This window comes from Frieseomelitta varia, unplaced genomic scaffold (assembly GCF_011392965.1).
Source record: "Frieseomelitta varia isolate USP_RPSP 00005682 unplaced genomic scaffold, Fvar_1.2 scaffold_522, whole genome shotgun sequence".
Taxonomy (NCBI): Eukaryota; Metazoa; Arthropoda; class Insecta; order Hymenoptera; family Apidae; genus Frieseomelitta; species Frieseomelitta varia.
The window spans coordinates 652,664-676,916 of NW_025110282.1; the positions used below are offsets into that span (position 1 = coordinate 652,664).

Genomic DNA, 24,253 nt, shown 5'->3' on the forward strand with positions numbered 1-24,253 from the left:
ATTTATTATTCTGATTTGTATAATATTATACTGTTTTCTTGACGAAACAATGCTAGCATATTTCTAATTCAACAATAAATTGGTTTTCATTCGATGTAGCATAATAATAAATATGTATATATATAAATATAAATATATATATATATGTATTTATAATTATAATAGTATACATATTATTTTTATATCATTATATAGGGATAATATTATTTGTACTGAATGCAATTATAATGAAAGAAAATTTAATAATGTGTAAATTTGCTTCTTTTATGTTCTAATATAATGATTTTTCAAAAATTTTTAATTATTTTATCAATTTAACATTATTCAAATTATTAACATCTAAGTTTGTATTATATTAATTAATTAATTATGTTTTTTATCATATATTTTTGAGCTTATCTTTACATAATATTCATCTTTTATTTTTATTCGTAGAATATGCTGATATCGTTTTGCTGGAAAATATAAAAGAATTGTACCAATATCAAATGATTCATTTATAATAATTATTCTTTTACCCAGTGTACTGTTACAAACATTTATTTCGAATTAATTTGTCACCAATTCCAACACGAAGTTCGTATAACAGACTGTTTCGTAATTAATATCCTAATGTGTTAAATTGTTAAACTATTTTGGGAAAAATGTAATGACAAATGAATGTGGTTACTGTCACAATCAATTAATCAATATAAGTTTGTAATTAATGGAAGGAATTATCAATTTTGTTTATTCGTTTTGTTATTTTTCTAGCTTCTCGTACTTCATACCTAGAGTTTAGTGTTATTATTTTACAATAACCAGAAAGAAAAATATTACGAAACAAACAGGTTTATTATCACCATTTATTCGATTTATTGTTATTTCTACTTCTTACAAACATTGTATTTGATACCAACGTTAAATTAAAATTATTACAAAGTGTTGGTGTAACTGAAACCTTAATGTAATAATAAGAGTATTAATTATTACGGAGTATTCGAGATGTTCTAAAATTGTTCTTGATTCAAACCTGGAAACATTTATTTGTTCGTTCTATTGCAGTTTGAATTGAGATATTTATTTATTGTTGAGCAACAAAGAAAATTATTCTTGCTTATATTGTGTTGATGGTTTTGATACTTCTTTAGAAGATAAAATTCAGGTTTGTATCTTCAACTAAATAATCGACAGTCAGTTAATCTTTTTCCGAGAAACAGAATTTCTAATAAATTAAATTTAAACGATACTCTTATTAGTTCAGTTAGAATACAGCTGTGACAATTTATAATTTACATTATGTTTTATAGTAATGTTCGGTTCTTTTATTCGAAATCAGCATTCGTGTCACTCTGAAATTAAAAAATGATATTTATATATAATATAATATAATATATATAGTGCGTATAATCTTATATTGTAATTATGGGAGTTTTATATTATAATTGTGTTTATTAGATGTCCTGCATATCGAGGGATTATGCTCGCAAAATAGATGCTCGAAAAGAAAGAATAAAAGATTTATTTTCTGAGAAAATCAAGTTTGAAAATTGTTCAACTAGTTTAAATTTAGTTTTCTCGATGACAGAAAAATTTTGTTCTACATTTTTCACATTTTTAATTGATTATACAGGATTCTCGAGATACAAGTGTCATTTTTTAAATGTAATATGTAATATCTGACCAATTTTAAATTCTCAGGAAATTCTTGCGATATTCAAGAAACACATGAAAAATTATTGAATTCATAATAGTTCTTATTCATCAATACATTCTTGAATTGTGAGATGGAATTAGTAACATTCGTAACTCAAGAAAAACGAAAATTATTACCTTGCACACATACGACTTTTCGAAAGATGTGCTTAATAAATTTTCAATTTTGATTTTCTCAAAAAATAAATTTTTAAATGAAAAAAAGTCTATTTCTTCTTTTCGTTATCGCGTGTGGAATCATTCCCTAGTCAATTGTTGACGATATGCAGGACATTCTGCATATTACAGAGATACATAATAGCGTATCAATTCACCAGAAATTTGAACAGGTCTACGTTCTGTGGTTTCCTGCCATGTTGATTGTCCTCGTTATTCGATATCAGTAGTATTTCCGGAATTTCCTTTCCCTCGTCGTTGATATTTCCCGTCATGTCCTGCACGTTGTTGCTATGTTTCCTTTTACCCTGGGTCAGATCTTCGTTATTATTTTGATCCCTGTAATCATTATACCAGTAAGATAGGTCGTAAAAAGTGCCAAGTTAAAAATAACAATTTTAATGCTTTGCATGTTACAATAACTGTAATTTACCCTACTTGCCGGTAATCTTCAGCTTATATGTATATTACAATTACATTATCCATTATGATTAATATATACAGGATAACAAGAGAATCTTTGATGAAACTATTTGTATGAAAATTTATATTTTCACTGCTTTCAATTCAATTATTCAATTCAATTCAATTTAATTTCTACTATTAAAATTTTTCAATTTAACTTTATATTATGAAAGTGATGAATATTAGATATAATTATCACATAGAAGTAAAATAAGTTGACAATGAACAGGCTGCGGATTTCTGCGTTGCGTTATCGCGACGCCTCATTTAAATTATCGGATTTGTCCATTAAAATTACTTTTCTAAAATTCTGCAACTTCATATGGAAATATCAAAAAATTGCAGTATTTATAAACTTGGTCTTCGATCGGTTAAATATAATATTATAATATTATATAATTATAATTTTATATTTTATTATTAATTATAATATTAAGTATAATATTATAATATGCATTAATATTATGCACATAATTAATGTAACTAATAAATCATATAATATAATATACTCATTGAAAAATTTAGTAAGTGAAATAATTATTGGCAACTCTTGTAGAAAGCACATTTCTTAAAATCTACAATTAATTTACAAACTTTCGATGAATTTTCATTAACATACGATTTACTTTTGTCAAAATAACTAGTTTATTATAATTGTATTCATAGAAATCAGCAATCTGATAATGAGTCGTATTTCTTTGCATATTTTTTTCTTACCGAATGGGCTCATTGCTGAGAAGATGTGCGTTAAAGTCGTCGCTGTCCCAATTCTCTGGGAAACCGGCCCTGATTTTGAAAAACCTGTTCCATCTTCCCTTGTATTTGTTCGATATCAATGGCCGACCAATTAAACGGGAAAGTACGAATTGGTCTTTCGCGAGCGACGGTACGCCCTGTTGGATTTCATTCAGCGTTTTTGGTGGGACTAGATATGCATTGTTATGCACTGCGCTACGTTTACCATGACCTGTAAACGATGAGATTATGTTAAATGGCGTGACAGTTCATTTAAACGGTACAGTTTAAAATTAGCATTCAGTCAGAATTGACGAATTATTGATTGCACGATGAATTAACATTAATTACCGCACGAATATTATAAATTGTTCGTAACAATTATTAAAATTATTACAATATTAGACCTTTACTATTGCAAAATGTTATTAATAACGATATTAATTATTCAGTTAATTCAGTGCATATATTTCATTATTTAATATCATTTTGAAATAATGTTGAATTATTTTAATTCCAATCTTGTAATAATATTAATAAGTATAATAGATATATATGATAAATAAAGTGAATAATTAATATTGTTGACACAACTATAATGTACGTCTTTTATAATTTTACCTTTATGATCAATATAAGCAAAGGAATTTTATTACTTTTAGATGTATTAACACTTTAATCTACACAATCTACATAATATTATAATTAACATCAAATTTCACAACTTCTCCTTTACTTTTAGGTAAACTAACTTCGTTATAAGAAATATTTTACTTTATGTAGGTCGTTGTATTATGAACACAAAAGGAAATTCTGTGTACTTACTTATTAACTTGCAATATTAATTTTATTCATCTATCTAAGTGAAATATAGATCGTTTCCAGAGAATGAAATTTTCTATGCTATTGTGTGAATTATTAACAGTTAAAAGAGACAAAGTTCATTTATTCTAGTGAAAGTGTTTTTGCAATTATCTAAGCATACCTCCCCAGCACGAATGTCCATAGCTCAAACAAGAACCTGTAACAAATTTTACAATTAATATATATAATGCAGAATATTTTTTAATTCTGTTGATCTGTGTATTGAACGTGCGTTAAGTTTAAGATACTGATTGTTTCCAGGGAATGAAAGTTTGTGAATTCATTCAATCTACGTTTTCGTAATTACAGTATATGTAATTCGTTTGTCCCAAATTTTAAAATCGACGTTACCCTGAAGAACAATTTTAAATCATTAGGCTATTGGGAAACAACAGAACAATTTAATTACAATTAAGAACAATTGCACAAATTTTTAATAAAACGTTGCATACTAAGGCTTAAATTATATCTAACTATTATAAATATTAAATTATTTAGCTTCAGGATTTTTGTTTAATTCAATTTGATTATTAATCCCTACTATGAAGAACGCAAAATAACATTGAATATTAAATTTTATTGATTTAATATAAACTATTGTAATCATTTGTAACTGAACGACACTATTTGAGCGTTAAAAAAAAAATTAATAGTCGTTCATAATTGATAAGGTTGATTGAAAAGTCGTAGGTTGACTGAAAATCTCTATTTTAAAAAGAAATCTTGCTAGTGAAAAAAATTGAAAAAATTACCTTTGAAAGGTGAAACAGCCACGCACAGACAATAGCTATAGCGATATTATTTTGTATATCAAAGAGTATGCCACGATATTTTTTGGGGAATTTTAATTTAAATTAAAAGGTTCCTTGTATTTCGACTTTACTTTACAAAATCCTCTAACTCGAATGTAATCAAGAACTGTGTGTTTACGGCAGAATTTTCTTCGAAACTGAAAAATTCCTTAGTAATTTAATAATTGTTTTCCCCAAGAGGATGTTAATACAAGCAGTCTATTTTTATTTAAATGTAATCCATATAAGTCATGCTTAATCCATACACATTTTTCTTCGGTTACTTTGTTATTTTTATGCTATTTTTATGTTACTTTGTTATTTTTTTTATTTATAATAATTGATACTGTCAAATCTAAAAAATGTTTTTCAGAGAATGTAAATGAACAAAAAATAGGAGCGAGCGAAAAATAAATAGAAAAATGTTCTATTCTGTGCATTGTACAGCAGTGTTTAATATAGAACGTATTTTGCATATACACTGTACACGTATGTATACATATGTATATGCGGTCAAAAATTATGTATAAACGAACAGGCACAAGGTGATTTCTTTGAAAAGAATAAAAAAAATGTATGGAGTAAAATTTTTTCGTTCAAAGTACAAAATCTTACTGTTTAAGGTTTCCTTTTAGAAAAGAACTTGTGCTTGAAAAATATTCAAATTTATTTTATAAAATATGATAAAATTAAATTTTAAGACTTCCGTTAATAAGAAGACCACCGTATAATAAATGTGTAATATAATAAATATCAATTTACAATAAAATTTGATAATTTATATTATACGAACGAGGGAAGCTCATATAAATTCACGTTTATCGGAAATGCGTTATTGAAAAGTTATAAGCATTCAAAAATGATTTTTATCGACTGTTACGGTGAAAGTACATTTACGAATCTTTATGCAATTTCATATTTTTATGAATGCAATTTCACATTTACAAAATTTTAACGAATGCAGTTACATATTTTATGACTGCAATTAATAAAGAAATGGTGGAAAATAGAAATTTGTCTTCACTATGAAATATTACAAGAAGCTCTGTAGTTCCTATATTTAATATATTTTTATATATTACTATATTATATATATTTATATATATATTTTATATATTACTATTATATATACTTATATATATTTTATATATTACTATTATATATATTTTTATATATTACTATATGCATTTAATATACTCTGCATATAGCTACTTGCCACCCAAAAAGCTCGTCATTATGTTATTCATAAATAAAATTGATACTTCAATTAAGAGAACTATTCTAATATATCAGAAATAATTGACTCTAAATGATACGTATCTATCTACAGATACATTCTATATATGTATGTATCGAAACAATCGATTCAATCAGACTCTTATAAACAAACACCTCTCTTGGTGTTCAAATATCAATAAAAGTCGCTTCCATTTGGCTTCATTAATAACAGGCAGTGTAAATTTAACCCCGACCTTTCCGTACCGGTTGCAATAACGCGTTTTTCATCCCAAATTTCATGTCAAACAATAATCTTAGGTGGGCGATCTCGCAATCTCGTTAGGATATTCTAAATTAACGTTGCAACAATGAGGGCGTCTGGTTGTCTGCATGGTGAACTAGGTTAATTAAAAATTCAACAGCGCGTCTAAGTAGCCCCTGTACGAAAATGAAAAGCCTCGGGAAGTTTCATTCGGGATGTTCCATTGAAAACGCGCGCAGACGTGAGAACCATAGTCTATATTTTTTGAAGCATCACTCAATGAAACCTTTCTCTACCTGTTACGTGATTGTGAAATTAATTGCTTATATATCGCTCACTGGCGCACATTGATGGAACTTCTTTGCTTTGGCTATAAGGTGCGGACGTTGGATTAATTACCAGGAGGATCAACGAAGCGATGCTTGATTGAACAAAGAACTATAACACCACGAGAGCCTGGATTTTGGACTTTTATCGCAAAAATGAGATGGCATAGGAGAGAAGAATGAAACGAACGATATTTACGCTCTGCCATAACAATGAATTTTACCATAGATGAGTTTCAACTGTGAACTATTGCGCGAATCCACAATTTCGGGACTAGAATTAAAAAAACAGAACTGACCTGTATACCAAAAATTATGGGAAGCTGTATACTATATTTTGGATATTCCTTACACTTCTTTTTTCACATTATGTGCATTCTGTGCAATTTTTTTTACTTGCACGTTCCTTACAAATGTTCGACTATAATATAATGAGGAACATAAGTATTATAGTGGCAAAAATATATACAATATAATTCAAATTTTATACAATACAAATAAAAATTTAATTATAATTGTACTATCTTGCGTTATTTTACATTAGGTTATAAAATTTGAAATTATATATGTCAGAATAAATTGGTAATTTCATAATGAGCTGAAATGAGTTGAATATTCGTTTAACATTTTCAAACAACAAATTTGTTATTCGCAACATACGGAAGATAATATTGTAAAAGTTCCATGTTCGCAATTTCCCAATAGTGCCAACAATCTTTAATACGATATGTCTCCAGTGTGTCCTTAGCGAACTACACTTTTATTATTCAAAACATGTTCGCCATTATGCCTGGATATAATGGCTTAATATTATACTATTTCACTAAATTGGTATTTGAAACACAGTCGAAACTTGAATCTCTAGAGAAAAAGAAGGGAGGGAAAAAAATATCTTTGAATTATAAAAGTTTCGTCTTCTCGAGTTTCTAACAATGAGTGAGGTAGGTTACAGCTACTTTCTGTTACGTATAAATAATTTTTCAATTTATGAAAAAGATCTCTTTCAGAGCTCATTTTCCTCGATAATTTTTAATAAACAAGTTTCTGAAGAGTTATTAGACCATATAGGTTGTAAAATTTTATAATTTGAAGGAAAAGAATGAACAGAGAGAAAGAATTGCTCTTTAACAAAAAGGGGGTCAATTTTTTTCTGAATTTGAGTTCTAAAGATGAAACTGTTAAATATGCACTAAATATAGTGAGGAATACAATTGAATTAATAATGAAATGATGAAAAATTATTTTTTAATAGTTTAAAACTATAAATTATTGTTCTTTAAATTATTGTAACTTTGTGAGAGAATTATGTAACAATATAAAAACTGGAACGATTATATAAAGTTCAGACTCTAAAAAGGTTGAAAAATTTCTTTCATGACTAAATTCGTCATGATTTTGAAGATTGATACCCTATTTACAGTAAAAACTTGTACGATTTTTTTCAGCATTTCATAAATTTTTGAATATTAATGTTAGAAAGGTTAGGATCTTTTGAATTTTTACTAGAAATAATTATTCTAATCAAATGCATAATTTTTACTAGAAATAATTATTCTAATCAAATGCATAATGTTTCGAGGAAAGTTATACATGCGTAATATATTATTTAATACATACGTACTATATAATATATAATAATACATACGTATATACATACATTATATATATTATAATATATTATTTAATACATACGTATATATATATATAATATATATTATAATATATTATTTAATAGATACGTATATATATATTATATATATTATAATATATTATTAAATAATATATTAAATAATATAATATATACGTATATATATATTACATATATCATAAATAAATTTACAATTTATTTATTTAATGTTATAATATTAAATAAATAATTGTATATAATTACAGTAATATATATGTGTTAAAAAATTATCATATGTGATACATATTGAAATTTATATTAAAGAATATACGACTATATTAAACATACGACTATTCCGTTAATAAATATCGTATGAACAATTTAAAAAACAGAAAAGAAGAAGAATATTAGAGTAAAAGAACGTTAAATGAATAACAAGATACAGGAAAGGAAATTCCAATTTGCTCTCACCCTCTCGCACACGCACGCACACATGAATTCAAGATTGAAGATCCATACCGAAAATATGAAACTAATGAAAAATTCACGATCTTCTTTCTCGCGTCAAATTGACCCGCGAATTTTCATCGAGTTCGTTCCAATGAATTCCAACAAACGCCACCTCGAAACGCCTAATTGCAACGCCAATACCGATCTAATGAAACGTATACCCACCACGTGTATTTAGATACATACGCGAAGATTGAATTCGATATTATGCGAGATACGTCCGTAAATCGAATGCAGAAGAATCTACGACGAAGTCCATTTCCATATCTAGTTGCATCGGCCACCTGACAAAGGCAGCAATTGGTTTTCAGATCTCACGGCTCGCAACGGGCCATCGTTCGTTTCCCTCCCGCACCTTTTGCACCAAGGATGCGCGAACGATACATTCCCTTTATTCTAGAACGTCCATCAGGACGTGTAGAGAAACACCAAGACGCAAAAGACGTACCGCAATATGGCAAAGGTAAATTTATTCTCTTGTATCAGTGCATCTTCGAGATTTTCTTCTTCTCTCTCGAGATTAAGATTCTGTTAATATCGTGTGTGGACATTAACTGGGTGCCATTTATATTAAACGCGAATTTTCGGAGAGATCTTTGGTCGAAGATCAAGAGGGATATATCGTTTCTTTTGACAAATAACACTGTTGTATATAATTACAATAATTTATATGTATTAAAAAATTATCAATAATTATAAGAAATTTATATATTATAATAATAATATATATGTATTAAAAAATTATCAATAATTATAAGAAATTTATATATTATAATAATTATAATAAATTTATATATTATAATAATTATAATAAATTTATATATTATAATAATATATATATATTAAAAAATTATCAATAATTATAAGAGATTTATATTAAAGAATACGACTATATTAAACATACGACTATTTCGTTAATAAATATCGTATGAACAACGTAAATATACAATTTGTATTTTAAAACTGAACGCAAAAACAACTGATAGATTCATTTGTATATACATGTATGTACACTGTTCACAAAAATTGAGGGATATTTCAAAATGTACATGAAGCGATAAAAAAAAGAAGCATTTGATTCTTTTTTATTAAACAAGAACATCAGAAGATAATTAATGAAAAATTTCAATTTGATAAAGAAAAAAAAAAAATCAGATGCTTCTTTTCCTTTATCACTCCATATTCATTTTGAAATATCTCCTAATTTTTGCGAGCAGTATATCTTGCTCGTGGCGAATATTTCATTTTTATGAAACGTCGCAATTAACGTCTTTTCTCATTTTATTCGATTATTGTTTACTCAATTTAATTGTTATTAGTTATTTAACGTACAGACGTACAGAAATCAATTGTTAATTTTTCGTAGAAATTTTGCAAATTCATGAAACGATGCGATTTTCAAAGCGTTCTTTCTTGGAGAAAATTTTTATTTCACTATCGTTGCGAAATAAATTTTTAGCCGAGTATCAGAATACCCCTGTGCTTGCTCGAATATCGATCAACGAACCACTGGCTTCCAAGGATTAGCCGCAACAGGTTACTGCCACAAAACTGTTGGAACGCGTGAGGTTGGTAATCTTATAACCTTGTAAATGCGGATTCTCACACTCTAATGTCTAATTAAAATTTAACGGGGACCGATGGTAACAGGGATCGCTAAACTACAGATGATCCCATTATCGAAGTTGCAGCAACTTTGTTATTATTGTTCAACGTTAGACTTTCTTAAGCCATCCTTTGTCTCGCGCGCACGTTTTCCATTCTAATAACCGTCCCTTTCTCTCGGCCGAAACTTTCAATCTCGTGATCAATAACATTTAGGAAACTTCCGCGGAACGTTCGCACTTTCAGTTCATTTTCGTTGTACTCCGCTGCCTTAAACAATCGTTGGTTTCATCGAGAGATATATGTTTCGGCATTACGATGATAAAAATTCACAGAGTGCGAGCACGACAAAAGAAATACGTGACATATGAATCTATAAAATGAACATGCAAATGAACACATGATACGCAAAAATATATAAATAATTATAAATAAATTGTAAATAAATTTGTAATATTAAATATATAAATATATAATATTAAAATATAATAAAAACAGTAATAAAGTAATGTAATATAATAATAAAAATATTATAAAAACAGTGATAGAAATATAATAAAAACATAATAATAAAAATATAATAAAAACAGTAATAAAGTGATGTAATATAATAATAAAAATATTATAGGTAATAGTAATAACAATAAAGATATAAAATATGTATTATATATAGCATGCAGAAACATATGAAATTATATTTGTATAAAAAATTAAAATATCAAAGTACGGTGGTCTCTATGGCGTGTAACTTGAAAAAAAATGTTTGTTATATCCATATTTCGAAAACTTTTATTTTGTCCATTTACTCCTCCGTTATTTTACCCCATGAATACGTCTTTGCAGAAACAGCAAATAATCCCTTTTTATATTTAAAAAATCTAATGAGAAAGAAGAAGATAGAAATACACATTACAAAAGTCTTATTTGTAATGATCAGTTTATTAGCGTAAACTGATTATTAGTTTGCTACTTTGTCAACATCAGCATCCAATCAGTGTATACATTTATCGTAACGAGGAATCAATTTGCAGCGAATTTAAACAAATTCACGTAGAATTTCCCCTACGTCAAATTTTCATCCCTCGGTTTATCATTCGTGTTTCGAAAACTGATTAATGACTGTAACGAGACGCCGACACGGCGATTTATTAGCAAAATTTTAAACGTTGGATAAATGTATGTATGTAGAAATGCATTTTGCGAAAAATTACCAAAGTATTTTAACAATTAATTATTCAGATTTCATATTTAATATTCCATATTTCGTTCAATACTGGAGTTAAATGATAAGAAAAACCTTAATTTAAAATCCTAACATTTCGTCGTCTTATTTCCGATATTCAAAAATCGATAAAATTATAAAGAGAATCATACAATCTTCAAAACTATGTCGTATCTAGTCACGAGGGAAATTCTTTGAATTTTCCACAATAAAAATATCCTAAGCGAACGCTATGAAAGAAAAACCTTTAATACGATAGAGTACGCAAGCTTTTATTTATATATTTTACAAAAAATCATTACATTGTTTTACGAACTTCTAACGAAAAATAAAAATTGTCAAAGTAGAGGCTTGAAACTTTGAAATGAGCCCAAGTTTATTATTGTACGATTTCTTTCTACAAAATTATAACAATTTCAATTATTAGCGTCCGATTGTTAATATTAAACCGTCCAGTTATTAATATATTTTTTGACAACAGAAAAAAAACTTTCTTCATTGCGTTTTCAAACGTGAGAGTCTCCTAAATATGTACTAAGCCCAGTAAACGTTACCGGTAACTTCATAATCAAATCGTGCTGCTTAACAAACAGAATATCCAACTATTTATAATCGAACAATGGTGCTTAAAGATCGTCAGATAATAACTTAACGTAGACAGTCCATTTGTAACATTTTGTAACAAATGTACAAACTAATGAATTGTTTCAGAAATTCCATACTGGTTGCACATAAAAAATATACGTAGGAAACGGTTTTCACTCTACGCTCCGTATTAATTTTTCAACCGGTTGAAGATAAATGAACCGCGTAAATTATGATTATACATCAGGCTACCGACGTTATGTGCAATTTCTAGCGAAATTATACCACGCAAAACAACGAACAGCATATTTCACCATTTCATCGTCGGGGCCATGAATAATCTATAAACACTCTCTCCAAAAATTGAACCGCCGTTTGAAAAATTCATCGTCAACGAGATTTTATATTTGCAATTGTTAAATATCAAATGTCGTAAGCCAAACAGTTCTTAGCGAGTCAGTTAAATATAAATAAATATTTGCAACTTGAAAATGCAAAATTCAAGCAGAACAGAGTCGTTGCCAAAGTTAGTAAAACACAGAGTATGCAAAACCTTTGGTCATTGAGTTGCAATTATGTATTTCCACTGTTTCAAATATATGTCTTTGGTAGAATTTCCACTGTTTCAAATATATGTCTTTGGTAGAATTGAAAATTGAAATTTCAACGATATTGAATTTTGGGATGTATTAATATATTGAACCTATCAAAAAATTGAACTGAATTCATATTTTTAATTTCATCGTATCAAGGGCGTACGAATTAATATTTAAATTAAATTAAATTTGATTTTTAGAAAATTAATAATTTAAATTCATTCGTCGCAAGAAGATAATATAAGTAATGTGAAATTCCAAGGTGAAAATAACAAATCAGTTAAAGTTAAAATTGAGATTCTGTTATATTATTATATAAATAATTATTATTAAATAATATATATAAATAGATTATTATTATAAATAATATAAATAAATAGACTGCATTTTGGATATTTTATATATTTCTTCATACTATATGCAGTCTGTGCAATTTTATACTTTCAAATTTATTTATTTATCAACAATTTTATTATTTATTATATATATATTTTATAATATTGTTATTATTTCACTATATATCAACAAATTAATTTTTTTTTAATAACGAGCATACAAGCCATAGAATTATCGCGCAGGAAAAGCGACGAGGCCTCGAATAGTTCATTTAGATCATTAAAAATGGGTTGTTGATCTTCTATTGCAAACAGAAAAATCGATAGGAAAAGCACACGTGATGAAGCACTGCACACAGAGTGTGTCGATAATGAAAGAAAGCAAAGGGAGGAGAAATACAAATTTTTAATGTGCACATATGCATTACTATGCGTATTTTGTGCTAATAAGTGTCTGGACGCTTCTAAATTATTGCAAATATATGAAAATTTTTTGATTTAACCTGAACATATGCAATTGACAGACGTTGGTAGAAAGAATATTATAATAATTGAAAGCTAAAGACTTTGTCGAGTGATTTTAGCACGTCGTCGTTGTTGAAATTTGTTGAAACTGAAATTTTCTAACAGCATTGAAATGATTTATATATGAAATGCTTATATGTTTTATGAAGCATCAGCTTACTTATTAAAAAAGCGACGTGAATTTTGAAAATACACGATTGTAACAAAAATATCAAGCTGTTAATCACACTAAGTAAGTGCCTAATTATTTATGCATTTATGCTTAATAAAATTTGTTACTGAGTTTATTAAATTTTCAATTAAATTTGTTATTAAACTCGTACCGAAAACTTATAAGATATTGAAAATTTTATTGTTTTAATTCACTGGTCAAGGACGATGTTACTTGATTGGCAAGAAATATCCAATGTGTACTTTCTTTTCATTTATGTACCTATACATATAATACTTGAATCATGAACTGTTCTCTGTTTTTAAGTATTTCATATGAAATATCCCAGGTCTTGCACGCGTGTATTTTTCTTTTCACATTTTACTTTTAATTCTTCACCATTATTTATCGAGCTAGCATACTTCCAAATTGATAGCGTTCAACGCGCAGAATTATTATGTATCACACTTATTGTATCATTATATGCCCGTAAATACGTCGAATTTAATCTTTGTTAATTCAATGTTTGTTCTCTCGTTCGTGCAAACATCGCGGCTCAATTAATGTTATAAATTTTGTATTTTATTATGCTTGATTGTAAGTAGACGGTATCATAACTACAGCGTGTTTAATAAGTTAGAGGAAAGTGAAGATTGCTCTGTGCTTCTCTGTTCCTATAATTACATTTCACGTTGGGAACAAGATTAATTGCAAGAACTTTTTCCTTGAATGTTTCTACTTCGTTGTTATATTATATTTTGTCTATTTCGTAATATATTCGATCATATAGTATATCATTACTTCATTTCTTGCTCTTTCTATTTTATTTTATAATTATGCTATAACAGCAAGAAGTGAACACATAACGATGAAAAATTGTCGACAATTTGAACTGTTGTAATTTCGTGAAAGATGATCATATAATAATCTACCTAATTTCATTTTTACATTACTTTTATTATAAAAATAAAACGTTTTCTCTGAAAACGTAGAAAAGCTTTTTTCCCCATCATGGTCTTGAGAACTGAAATTTTTTCTTTATAACAACTCTCAAAGATGCTATTTTTTTACTATTTTAGGATAATACGATTTTTTTTCACTATTTTATCGAGCTCTGATCCATTGGAAATAAACGAGAAAAATTTAAGAAATCCTAAAATTTCGTCATCCAATCTCATTGAATACACATAAATGTGTATTGGTGTAAGCTAGAAATCTTTAATTTCTTTAGCTTTAGAAATGCATTGAGAAGCAAAGGCTACACAGAGAAAGGAGTCAAATTTCAGAGTGATAGAGTAGTTGAACAGTGAAGTGAGGTTTGCCTCTTAATGGTCATAACTGATCAATTGATTCCAGACATAGAATGGCTCAACACGTACGGTGATTGATAGGATTAAAGTTGTTTGAGCTGATCCTTGAACTTTTGAAAATCTTTTTTCTACTTCTTATCGAACCACTGAAGATGAAATGTCGAACCACTAAAATACCCATAGTAAATTGGAATTTTCGTTACAATTTTGTTTGTTATTTTTTGATGTTTTTGTTTGTACTGTGTGTTCAAAATTTTATCGTAAATGACAAAGTACTTCGAAAATATCGAGAACATGTCTGTTTCTAATTTTCAAAAACAATCCGTATAAGAATATCCTGCGACAAAATTAACAATTTAAAAGATAATTGTAAGATCGAAGTGAAGGCAGTATTTAATACATTCCTTGATATTCAATTTTTAAATATATAAATTTGACTTTTGAATTGAAAACTTTAAATGGACATCGCCAATAGAAGATTGAATAAAATTTATTCTGATAATAATAATAATAATAACACATTATGTTCCATGTATTGTATTACTTAATATAATTATGTTTCTATGATAATTGTACACTAAAGTTCATGATTTTCTGTTCAAATATTCACATCTCCCAGTAAATAAATAAAAGAAACAAAATTTGGTCTATAAAATAGTAATAAAGGTTTTATTTTTCATTAAATATTTGAAATTTTGCAGATTTCTTATTGTACGCCAACTGTACGTTTTCAGAGATACAGGAAATAATTCCTCCAGAAAAATCAACGCTGTACAAAAATATTCGATTATTCGCACTTACTCAAACATCCATTGATAAAATTTAATTAAAGTAAAAATCTATTTCCGACAGTTTCCAATATGTTACATTTGTTTCAATTAAAAAAAGTATTTGAATATTACTACGAAAAATGGCCAGTAATGAGCTCTAATCTTTTATTGAAATCTCTCAATAACGTCGAAGACACCAGCTCATCTTTCGAAGTAATTCAATTGTACCCAATTTTACTTTGCATTTTCTCAGTCATTTTCGATCAATTCACATTTCTGTGAATTAAAATTGAGGAATATCTTCTTAACGCATGGCTTTCAATTAGTTTTGTGTCAAACATATTTTTAAAAGTAAATTGGAATTTAATTGTAAATGAAACTTAAATTATAAATTCTTTCTTGTTTGAGCGTAAGATTGAAATGATGTGTAAAAGTTTGAGAATCGTTGCAGGATTATTTTAGAAATCACCACATCAAATATAGATCTTTTTATATACACTCCTGACTGATTGCGATAAGTCCTAGGGCACTCTTTATTTTTATGAGTGTCTTTTCAATTTTTTATTTTGCATATTTTAACACTTTAATTTACTTTTAATTTTTATATTATTTTTAAGATTTTTTCAAAAATAATTCTACATTTCTCAAGGGAAAGTAGATAAAATTTCTAAAATTGCACGTGCATTTTATATATAATTTTCATACTATTTAACATAGAAATATTTTTAAAACAATCTTTTAAATTCTAAGAATATCCATGAGAAATAATGAAATTCTCATAATGTGTTATACATGTATTTTATATATGATTCTCATGTTATTCGTAAGACTATCTCAAAATTAATCTTATAACTTTTAAAAGTATTCTTTAATGTTTATCATAAACGATAAAATTTTTATATTAATCCTGTTTTTAAATTACTGTATTTTATAATTTTATATTATTTTTAAGAATAATTGTTAAGAACATTCTTCAGCATTCGCTGCGCATAAAAGAAATTATTACTGCCATGTTACGGTCCCTACTATACTAAACAATTTTTATTGACAAAGTTCTTTCATATCTTCAGAAACAACAAGAGTGTACACAATAGTATACTAAACCAAAGTATGAAGCATACAAAAGTTTTCTTCTATTTAATTTTACAATTTGATTACTTTAATCGCAAACGATTGGACAGTGAAACGATAGAACAGATTGGAGAAATTTGTACATACCTGCTGCATAGCCCGCGAAACAAAAGATTATCATGAAGATCCAAGTGCGTATAAGAACCGTCACTGAATTTTCGGAACCGATCGCCATGTGACCAATGGTGTTTTACGCTGGTGAGAAATAAAAATGAGCAATTAAATATTTTTTGTTCTCTTCAAAACAAATAATTCTTTTTGGCTTTTAGTGTTTAATTTCTAAATAAAACGAATAAATCGAAAGGGAATGCTCATTTTCAGAAAAAAATTTCTCAATGTGAAAAATTGGACATACGGAATAAAACAAAAAGAAAGAAAGAGCGTAGGGAAATGGCCAAAATTGGAAAAGGCCTGATTAAACTAGAAATTTATCCTTACAATGTACATCTAATAAGAAATGCAACGAAATTTTGAGATAAATGAAACGTCACATGCATTTCTGGAAATTTCAAGTTTGATTTAATTTTGTTATTTGGACATTTTAGCATTTAATGGGTATCATTTGGCACGACGTAGAATTGAATTACTTGATTCTGAAATTTTTCGAGTTAACTCGATTTCATTGCTAATTTCTGTTACGAGGAATGTCAAATGCGAGATCAAATTTTAGGACTTTAAATTACCATAAATTAGTGCTTACTAATAGTTACTTTGTAATTAATTATTTGGCAATTTAATGAGATGAGATCGCACAAAGCTAATTGTATATTATTCTGTTAGTTGTACATCCATTTAAGGATAAATTACGGGAATAAACTTTAATTATGTGCGTTCATATTTGATGGAAAGATGGCAAAAATGTAAATTTTCAACTGCACCTTCTAAAAATCAATTAAACTCTTATTGCTTTATGAATTTTTAACAATGACGTGAGTAACTTTATACACGTAACGAGATATTTTAATAAAATAATACTTCAATTTACAAATCTATGTTTTTGGATACGATCTAAGAAAAGGTGAAATGTTTTTTTTTTAAAATTAGATATTCGAAACTTTATAATTCAGTGGGACGAAAATTTTTAATTCGGTTCACGTTCCCACCTCAATATTCAGTGCAAATGAGAGAAAATTGAATTTGAAAAAATTAATTAACTGTTAATGTGACACCGAGGAAAATTGTCCACATTGAAAAATCATGGAGAAGTATTAATGGTGAGCTTCCAAGAATATTTTAATAAAAATTTAAAATTGAATTCGGAGAAACAATCCGGCAAATGTCTTATAATCTAGGTCGACGAAAGTTAATTAATGTATGATAAAACATGCACGTTTTAATTTGCAAAAGTTTTATCTAAATTTTTCATTTATCCCTCTTTCCTAGAAAAAATTAAAGAAAGAAAAAGAAAATGGAAACTATAGATTATGATAACAGATACAATAAACAAAAATATATTCTACGCAATATATTCCATATTGAATCGTATCTGTCATTATTACAATCAAACTTTGATATAATAAATATAATAAATAAATATGTCCGTTCTACATAATAAACATAGCTAAACGAAAGCTAATCTATTAAGGCAAAAGAAAAAGAGATAAAAGTAACAAAATCTTTGATTTTAGAACATTGCGAGTAAATTTAAATTCTTAATAGTAATTTTGTAAAATTTAATTTTGAATAAAATTCTCTAAATAAATATATAGATATTTTTAATCGATTCTTGCAATTACCTCGATTTTTCAGAGCGAGAATCACCGCATGTGTAACAACTAATATTTGAATATGCGTAACAAAATAATAAAAAATAAATAAATAAATTGAAATGTTTAATCATTACTTACTCAGAGAAAAAATGGAAAAATTTACGTACGTGAAATATATCGAAAAAACGAAAATATATGAAAATCTGCAATTTACACATTGCTACGTATAGCAATAAATATTTAACAACTCACGATAAAATCGTAACATAATGAACAAGTGTTTTTAACTCTTTCCTCATCTTATCTCGATTTTTCAAGAAAAGAAATGGAAAAATTCACAATTTACACATTACTGGATAGCGAATGTCTGGATAGGAAACTCTTAACAAAACTCTTCAGACGAATAAATACGAATGTTTCCAATCGTTTTTCACACTTATCTGACGTGCTTCAAAGAGAAAATTCGAGAAAATTTCCACCACTTTTCTTCCATCGAGAGCCTCGATTAACAGTGAAATAATTTTTCCAGAAGCAGAGCAGCCTCTCGTTTGTCACAATACTGTACATTGTATTTTAATATTCGTACAACACACTTGCGACGAAAGTGACAAAAATTCGTAGAGAAGAAGCGGAAAACAGTTTTTGAATAAAGTTTAGATATTAATTTGTTAAAAATGACGCGTTTCAAAATGACACACTTTTCGTAATACACTTGCTCATAATGACAAATCAAGACTCTAAATAACGTAGAATAACACAAGAGTAATGTAATGTTATTCTGATATTTGCAACGAAGACGACTGAATAAGATTTTTATATTTCTTGCAAACGACAACTGTAAGAACGTCGCAAAAATTGCTCGAGTTGTGTGTCACTTCCGTCGTGTAACATAAAGCGAGTAAATAACAAAGGGAGTAACAGAAAACAATCGTACACTCGAAAAATTATCTACACTTTGAACTATTACGAAATTCATGGGGAAACGAAATCTGAAGTCATTTCTGAAACACTACTTTTGCCATTTTGAAAAATTTTAAAAAAGGCCAAAAAACTGTCCCCCCCCCCCCCCCTGGAAAGTCGAAGATTATGCGAATATTTACACTAAAAAAAAAAAAAAACTTTCTTTCTAAATCCATCTTGGGCCCCGAAGACCGCTGTCTCTCCTCATTTCTACTAAAACTCCTCGACAATTTATTTTCCCCGTTTTTTACAAGGTTATCGGCGGATCTTCCAAGTGTACGAGTAGTTTCTACACTCACTGTGTCTGTCAGTGTCGGTTCACCTTCGACTCGGAAACGAGAGAGGCAGGAAGTCCGGCAGGAAACGCGCTCTATCGAGGAATCGGTCCGCTCAAGTCCGCACAGGTTCACCAAAGTCGGAGAGGGGTGGCAGACGTTTGATCCGTGCAGGATCCCGATCGTGTCTGGCATCACGGTGGAGCATGGTGGCCCATGGTGGACGGGACAACTCAGTGCGCCTTCGAAGCGCGCAACCTGTGTTGGCGGTTCTTTCAGTGGAATCAGCCCCCTATCACCGTGCCAGCACGTACGTAAGAACATACGGATTCGCGTATTCTGATTTACGTGGGACTCGGTTTCACCCACGATATAGGGGGAATCGAACGAATGCGCAAGTATATGGAAAGTATAATAAATGGAATTATGGAACACAGTGGCTATCGTTTGAACTAGACACGTGTTATATACATCTCACGATTTTTGCAATTTTTTTTTTTTTTTTTTCGCGCAAAGTTTCATAGTCACACGTTTCTTCTTATGTGTCTCTTTCTTACTATTCTAGTTCTTTTTTCGTTCACTGTCACTGTGATTTTTTTTTCACAGTCGCACGACTGAGAGTTAAACTGAACTTACGATTGTAATAACTTGTACAGGAAGATGGTGATGCTTCTTCAGTGTCAAGAAAAGGAATTCTCTGTAAAACGAAAGGCGATGTTGACACCATAAAAGGAAGTGTTGAAACTTTTTTTATTTTCCACAACACGAACCTTTTTTTAAATATGAAATTCACCGTGTAAAGCGAGACAATAGGTAAGATATATTTTTATGTATAATGATTATATAATAGAAAGCATTTATTAGTTTGTGAATAAATTATGTACGCTATATAAAAACATTTTGAGATTTCATTCAACATTCGGGAGCTTAAAATTACGAAATGTTTAATACCGAATGATCAGCATGTAAGAATGCGTTTAATCTTTAAACTATTATTGTGATATATTATCTTTTTTTGAACTTCTGACAAGCAAACCAATTATATTATATTGTATTTTATTATATTATATTATAGACAATTTTATTATATTATATTATATTTTATTATAGACAATTTTATTATATTATATTATATTTTATTATAGGCAATTTTATTATATCATGTTATGTTATATTATGCTATATTATATCATGTTATGTTATATTATGCTATATTATATCATGTTATGTTATATGGTTTTACAAAAGTATGAAACCATATCAAGATCCGTTCTTTACTCGCTACAGTGGCAATGAAATTTCATTTCATTTATGTTTTATATGATACATAAAAACTTATAATACATAATATATTCATATGAAAGCGTTCGAATACTTTTATGAACAACTGTACTCATTCGTGATCTTTATATAATATGACATTATCTTTATATAACATTTATATATCATTTATATATAACATTTATTTATCTTTATATAACATTTATATGTCACATTTGATATACACGTACACATATTTTACGTTAACATTTCATAAAAATATATTTATGAACTATTAATTAAATGTTAATTTAAGTTTCTCTTTCCCTGAAATTTCATGATCTTTGAGTTACGTTCAATATCTATAGGGTCAAATGAAATTTTTTTTCTTTTTAAATAAAACATCAAAATGTATAAGAAAAAAACTAATTTTATGAATTTCAAACTAGATTTAAATTGAAACGTGATTTTCCCATTATGTTTTAAAAATTATTTCTTTCGAACGTTGGCCGCCAGTGTGTTTGCAAGTTAATAAAATGATTACGGATTCATTTTAATAGGAAGTGATTTTTGGCCCACTTTATACGTGTGACGTGTTATAGAAATACGGATACGTACAAAGTGAATATGTTAATGTGAAATGATTAGCACTTCGTGCAGAGGAAAATTGATTTACATTGGAGAGGTACGAGTAAATCTTTGAACTGACACAAGTGGAAGAGGCGAATGCAGTGTAATAAAAACGAAATATTTTGAGAGGAAATGTATCTGACAGTTATTATCAAACGTTATTCATGAGTTTTTACGACAGTCTATCTAGCAAGGAGCTGAATGGTTTCATAAATATCGTTGATATCGAAGGTCATTGTTAAAATGTTTCAGAAAGATATTCTCTCGAACAAATTGAAGGATTGATCTACATACTTATCGTACAAGGAAATTACGCACAAATAAAAACTATTCGAAGAGAAATTTCAAGTATCCGAGAATTAAAAGTATGTTTAAACTATTTTTAAATAATAAAACATGTATTAAAATAAAGGAAGAAAAGATAGTAGAAAATGAAAAAAAATTGCACGCAGGAAATTGCTAAAACTGCTAAATTTTATTGTATTTCATAAGACACGACAGAATATTTATTTAGTTGCGCAACAGACAAGACTGTTTTAGCAATTTTGATCATTGCTAGAACAAAGATTGTACAAGTTTTCTCTTTTCTCATCTATTCGATTTTTCTTCTGTTTTTCAACCCTTAGTATTCACTTCTAATTATTTATTTTAATATGTTCTGTAGCTGTTAAAAATTTTTGTATATTAATGTACATAAATTTTGTATATTTATAATAAATATCTTGCAATTTCACAAATTTTTCAAGTGAAATTTCATTATTAATTATATATATATGTATAAAATTAATATTTTACATAAAATACTATTATTAATTATAACTCTCCTAAATGATGGAACGTTCATGTCCTTTCTATGTAGTTCAACAATTATTAAAAACTTATGACATTATGAATATTTAAATTTTGTTAATGGTGTCAATGAATTCGAACAATAAAATCATTGATTTCTTTTTTAAAATCGATCAATTTTAATTTTTCATCAAAACTCGATGTGTTAATAATTGATTTTTTAAATAATCGTTTCGGCAATCGATTACTTAACGCAACCATAATTACCGTAATCATTAATCAATTTAACCATTGTTGACATCAATCAACAATTACGAATAATTTCCGCAATTATTATTTAATTATTCAACGATTAATTCATATTTTATTGAAATTTTTATTAAAATGTGCATATATTGAAAACTATAACACATTATGATTGGGTAAAAAATATTTATAAGGATCAATTGTCGCGCTTTGTTGCAAATTATAAATGGCAAATTGATACTTTAATTGTATAGTTAATGGATATCCTCATTGAGTGGTTATTTTGTTTTGACATTTTAAGTATTCTCTGCGTAACATGTATTATGAGAGCTCGAAGTATTTTATATTCCAATGGAAATTTTAAATGCTGGAAATTATTTTTGAACGAAAGTTCCGCCACTTTTTCCCCATGTAAGCAGAGTTTAGTATTGTATTTTGAATTTAATACACATAGAATCAACGAGTCAGAGTTTTTCATTTAAAAAAACTTTCAACAATGAAAAAAGTTTACCCATTAAGAGGATCCGGTGATTCGGAAAATGTTAATCAAGCGCGAAATTTTTTGGACTTTACAACAAATTCTTGTTGCGCCACGTTGCAGCTTGGGATTACGAAGAACTGAAAAATGTTGGTATAAATCAAACATGGAGATTTGCCACGCAATCTCATGGTCTTTTTAAATTTAATTTTTACTATTACAGTGTGATTATTATATAACATATAATATTAATATTATATCAATATAGTATTAATATTAATTTAAATTTATATTATATTAATATAATATTTATTATATACCATAATATTTAAATTTATATTATATTAATATAATATTAATATTAATTATATTAATATACATTTTTTATTGCTTTCATAATAACTATTTTATTATTTTGTTGCTTTCCTTAATTATTTTTATTAATATAATATATTACATAGTTGCAGCATTATATTATTTATTATAAAATATTAATTATACACTGCATGTATTAGTTACTTTTATCATAATTGGCGTAACCTTGTATAATTGCTCCGATTTAAAGTTGCATTACACGACACCACGAAATAAAACTTATATTCCAATATCAGAGCATTATATAAGCAGAAACACGAAGTAAGGAAAGATCTGAGTTTCAAAGAAAATATTGCAGAAAAATTCCTTTCGCAATTGAAGCAGTGTAATAAGCAGCAACAAGCAAGAGGGACACGTGTGCAGCATTTGCGCTGCGCAGAACGTACGTTATTTTACGTTAAAGCTTCCCCTTTCCACTCATTTATATAATTTGCGGTAGAGAGATTAAACAAGAGCAGAGACGTCGAAATACAAGACGATCGAGGAAAACCCAATAATCTCTCCGTTCTAGCAAAAATCTCTACCTATCGGTGGGAACCTTTATCCTTCAGGAAACAGCCAGTTGTCTCGTCATTTTCATCTTCAAACATTTAAGTTTCCGATTTTAAACACAATTCTTCAGATGATAAAACGTCTTCAATTCTTCAGATGA

The 24,253-nt window shown here is 27.9% G+C and overlaps 1 protein-coding gene across 1 annotated transcript; it reads right to left on the minus strand.

Annotated features, from left to right (window-relative positions):
* Positions 1 to 1,001: 1,001 nt before the first annotated feature.
* Positions 1,002 to 20,110, minus strand: LOC122533371. Its single transcript, XM_043663004.1, has 6 exons — positions 19,871 to 20,110; positions 16,967 to 17,074; positions 4,037 to 4,072; positions 3,034 to 3,283; positions 2,010 to 2,190; positions 1,002 to 1,331 (listed from the first exon to the last, which is right to left on the minus strand). Exons 2-6 carry the CDS (start codon positions 17,052 to 17,054, stop codon positions 1,305 to 1,307), a joined length of 582 nt encoding a protein of 193 aa, XP_043518939.1. The 5' UTR covers positions 17,055 to 17,074; positions 19,871 to 20,110; the 3' UTR covers positions 1,002 to 1,304.
* Between the last annotated feature and the right edge of the window lie 4,143 nt (positions 20,111 to 24,253).

Excerpts from the sequence above, each read along its gene's own strand:
- LOC122533371 (XM_043663004.1), bottom strand. The coding sequence starts at position 17,054 with ATGGCGATCGGTTCCGAAAATTCAGTGACGGTTCTTATACGCACTTGG. Across the intron at positions 2,191-3,033 it reads CTCAGCAATGAGCCCATTCG|GGATCAAAATAATAACGAAG; the intron begins GTAAGAAAAAAA and ends TAATGATTACAG. Across the intron at positions 1,332-2,009 it reads TAGACCTGTTCAAATTTCTG|AGTGACACGAATGCTGATTT; the intron begins GTGAATTGATAC and ends TTTTAATTTCAG.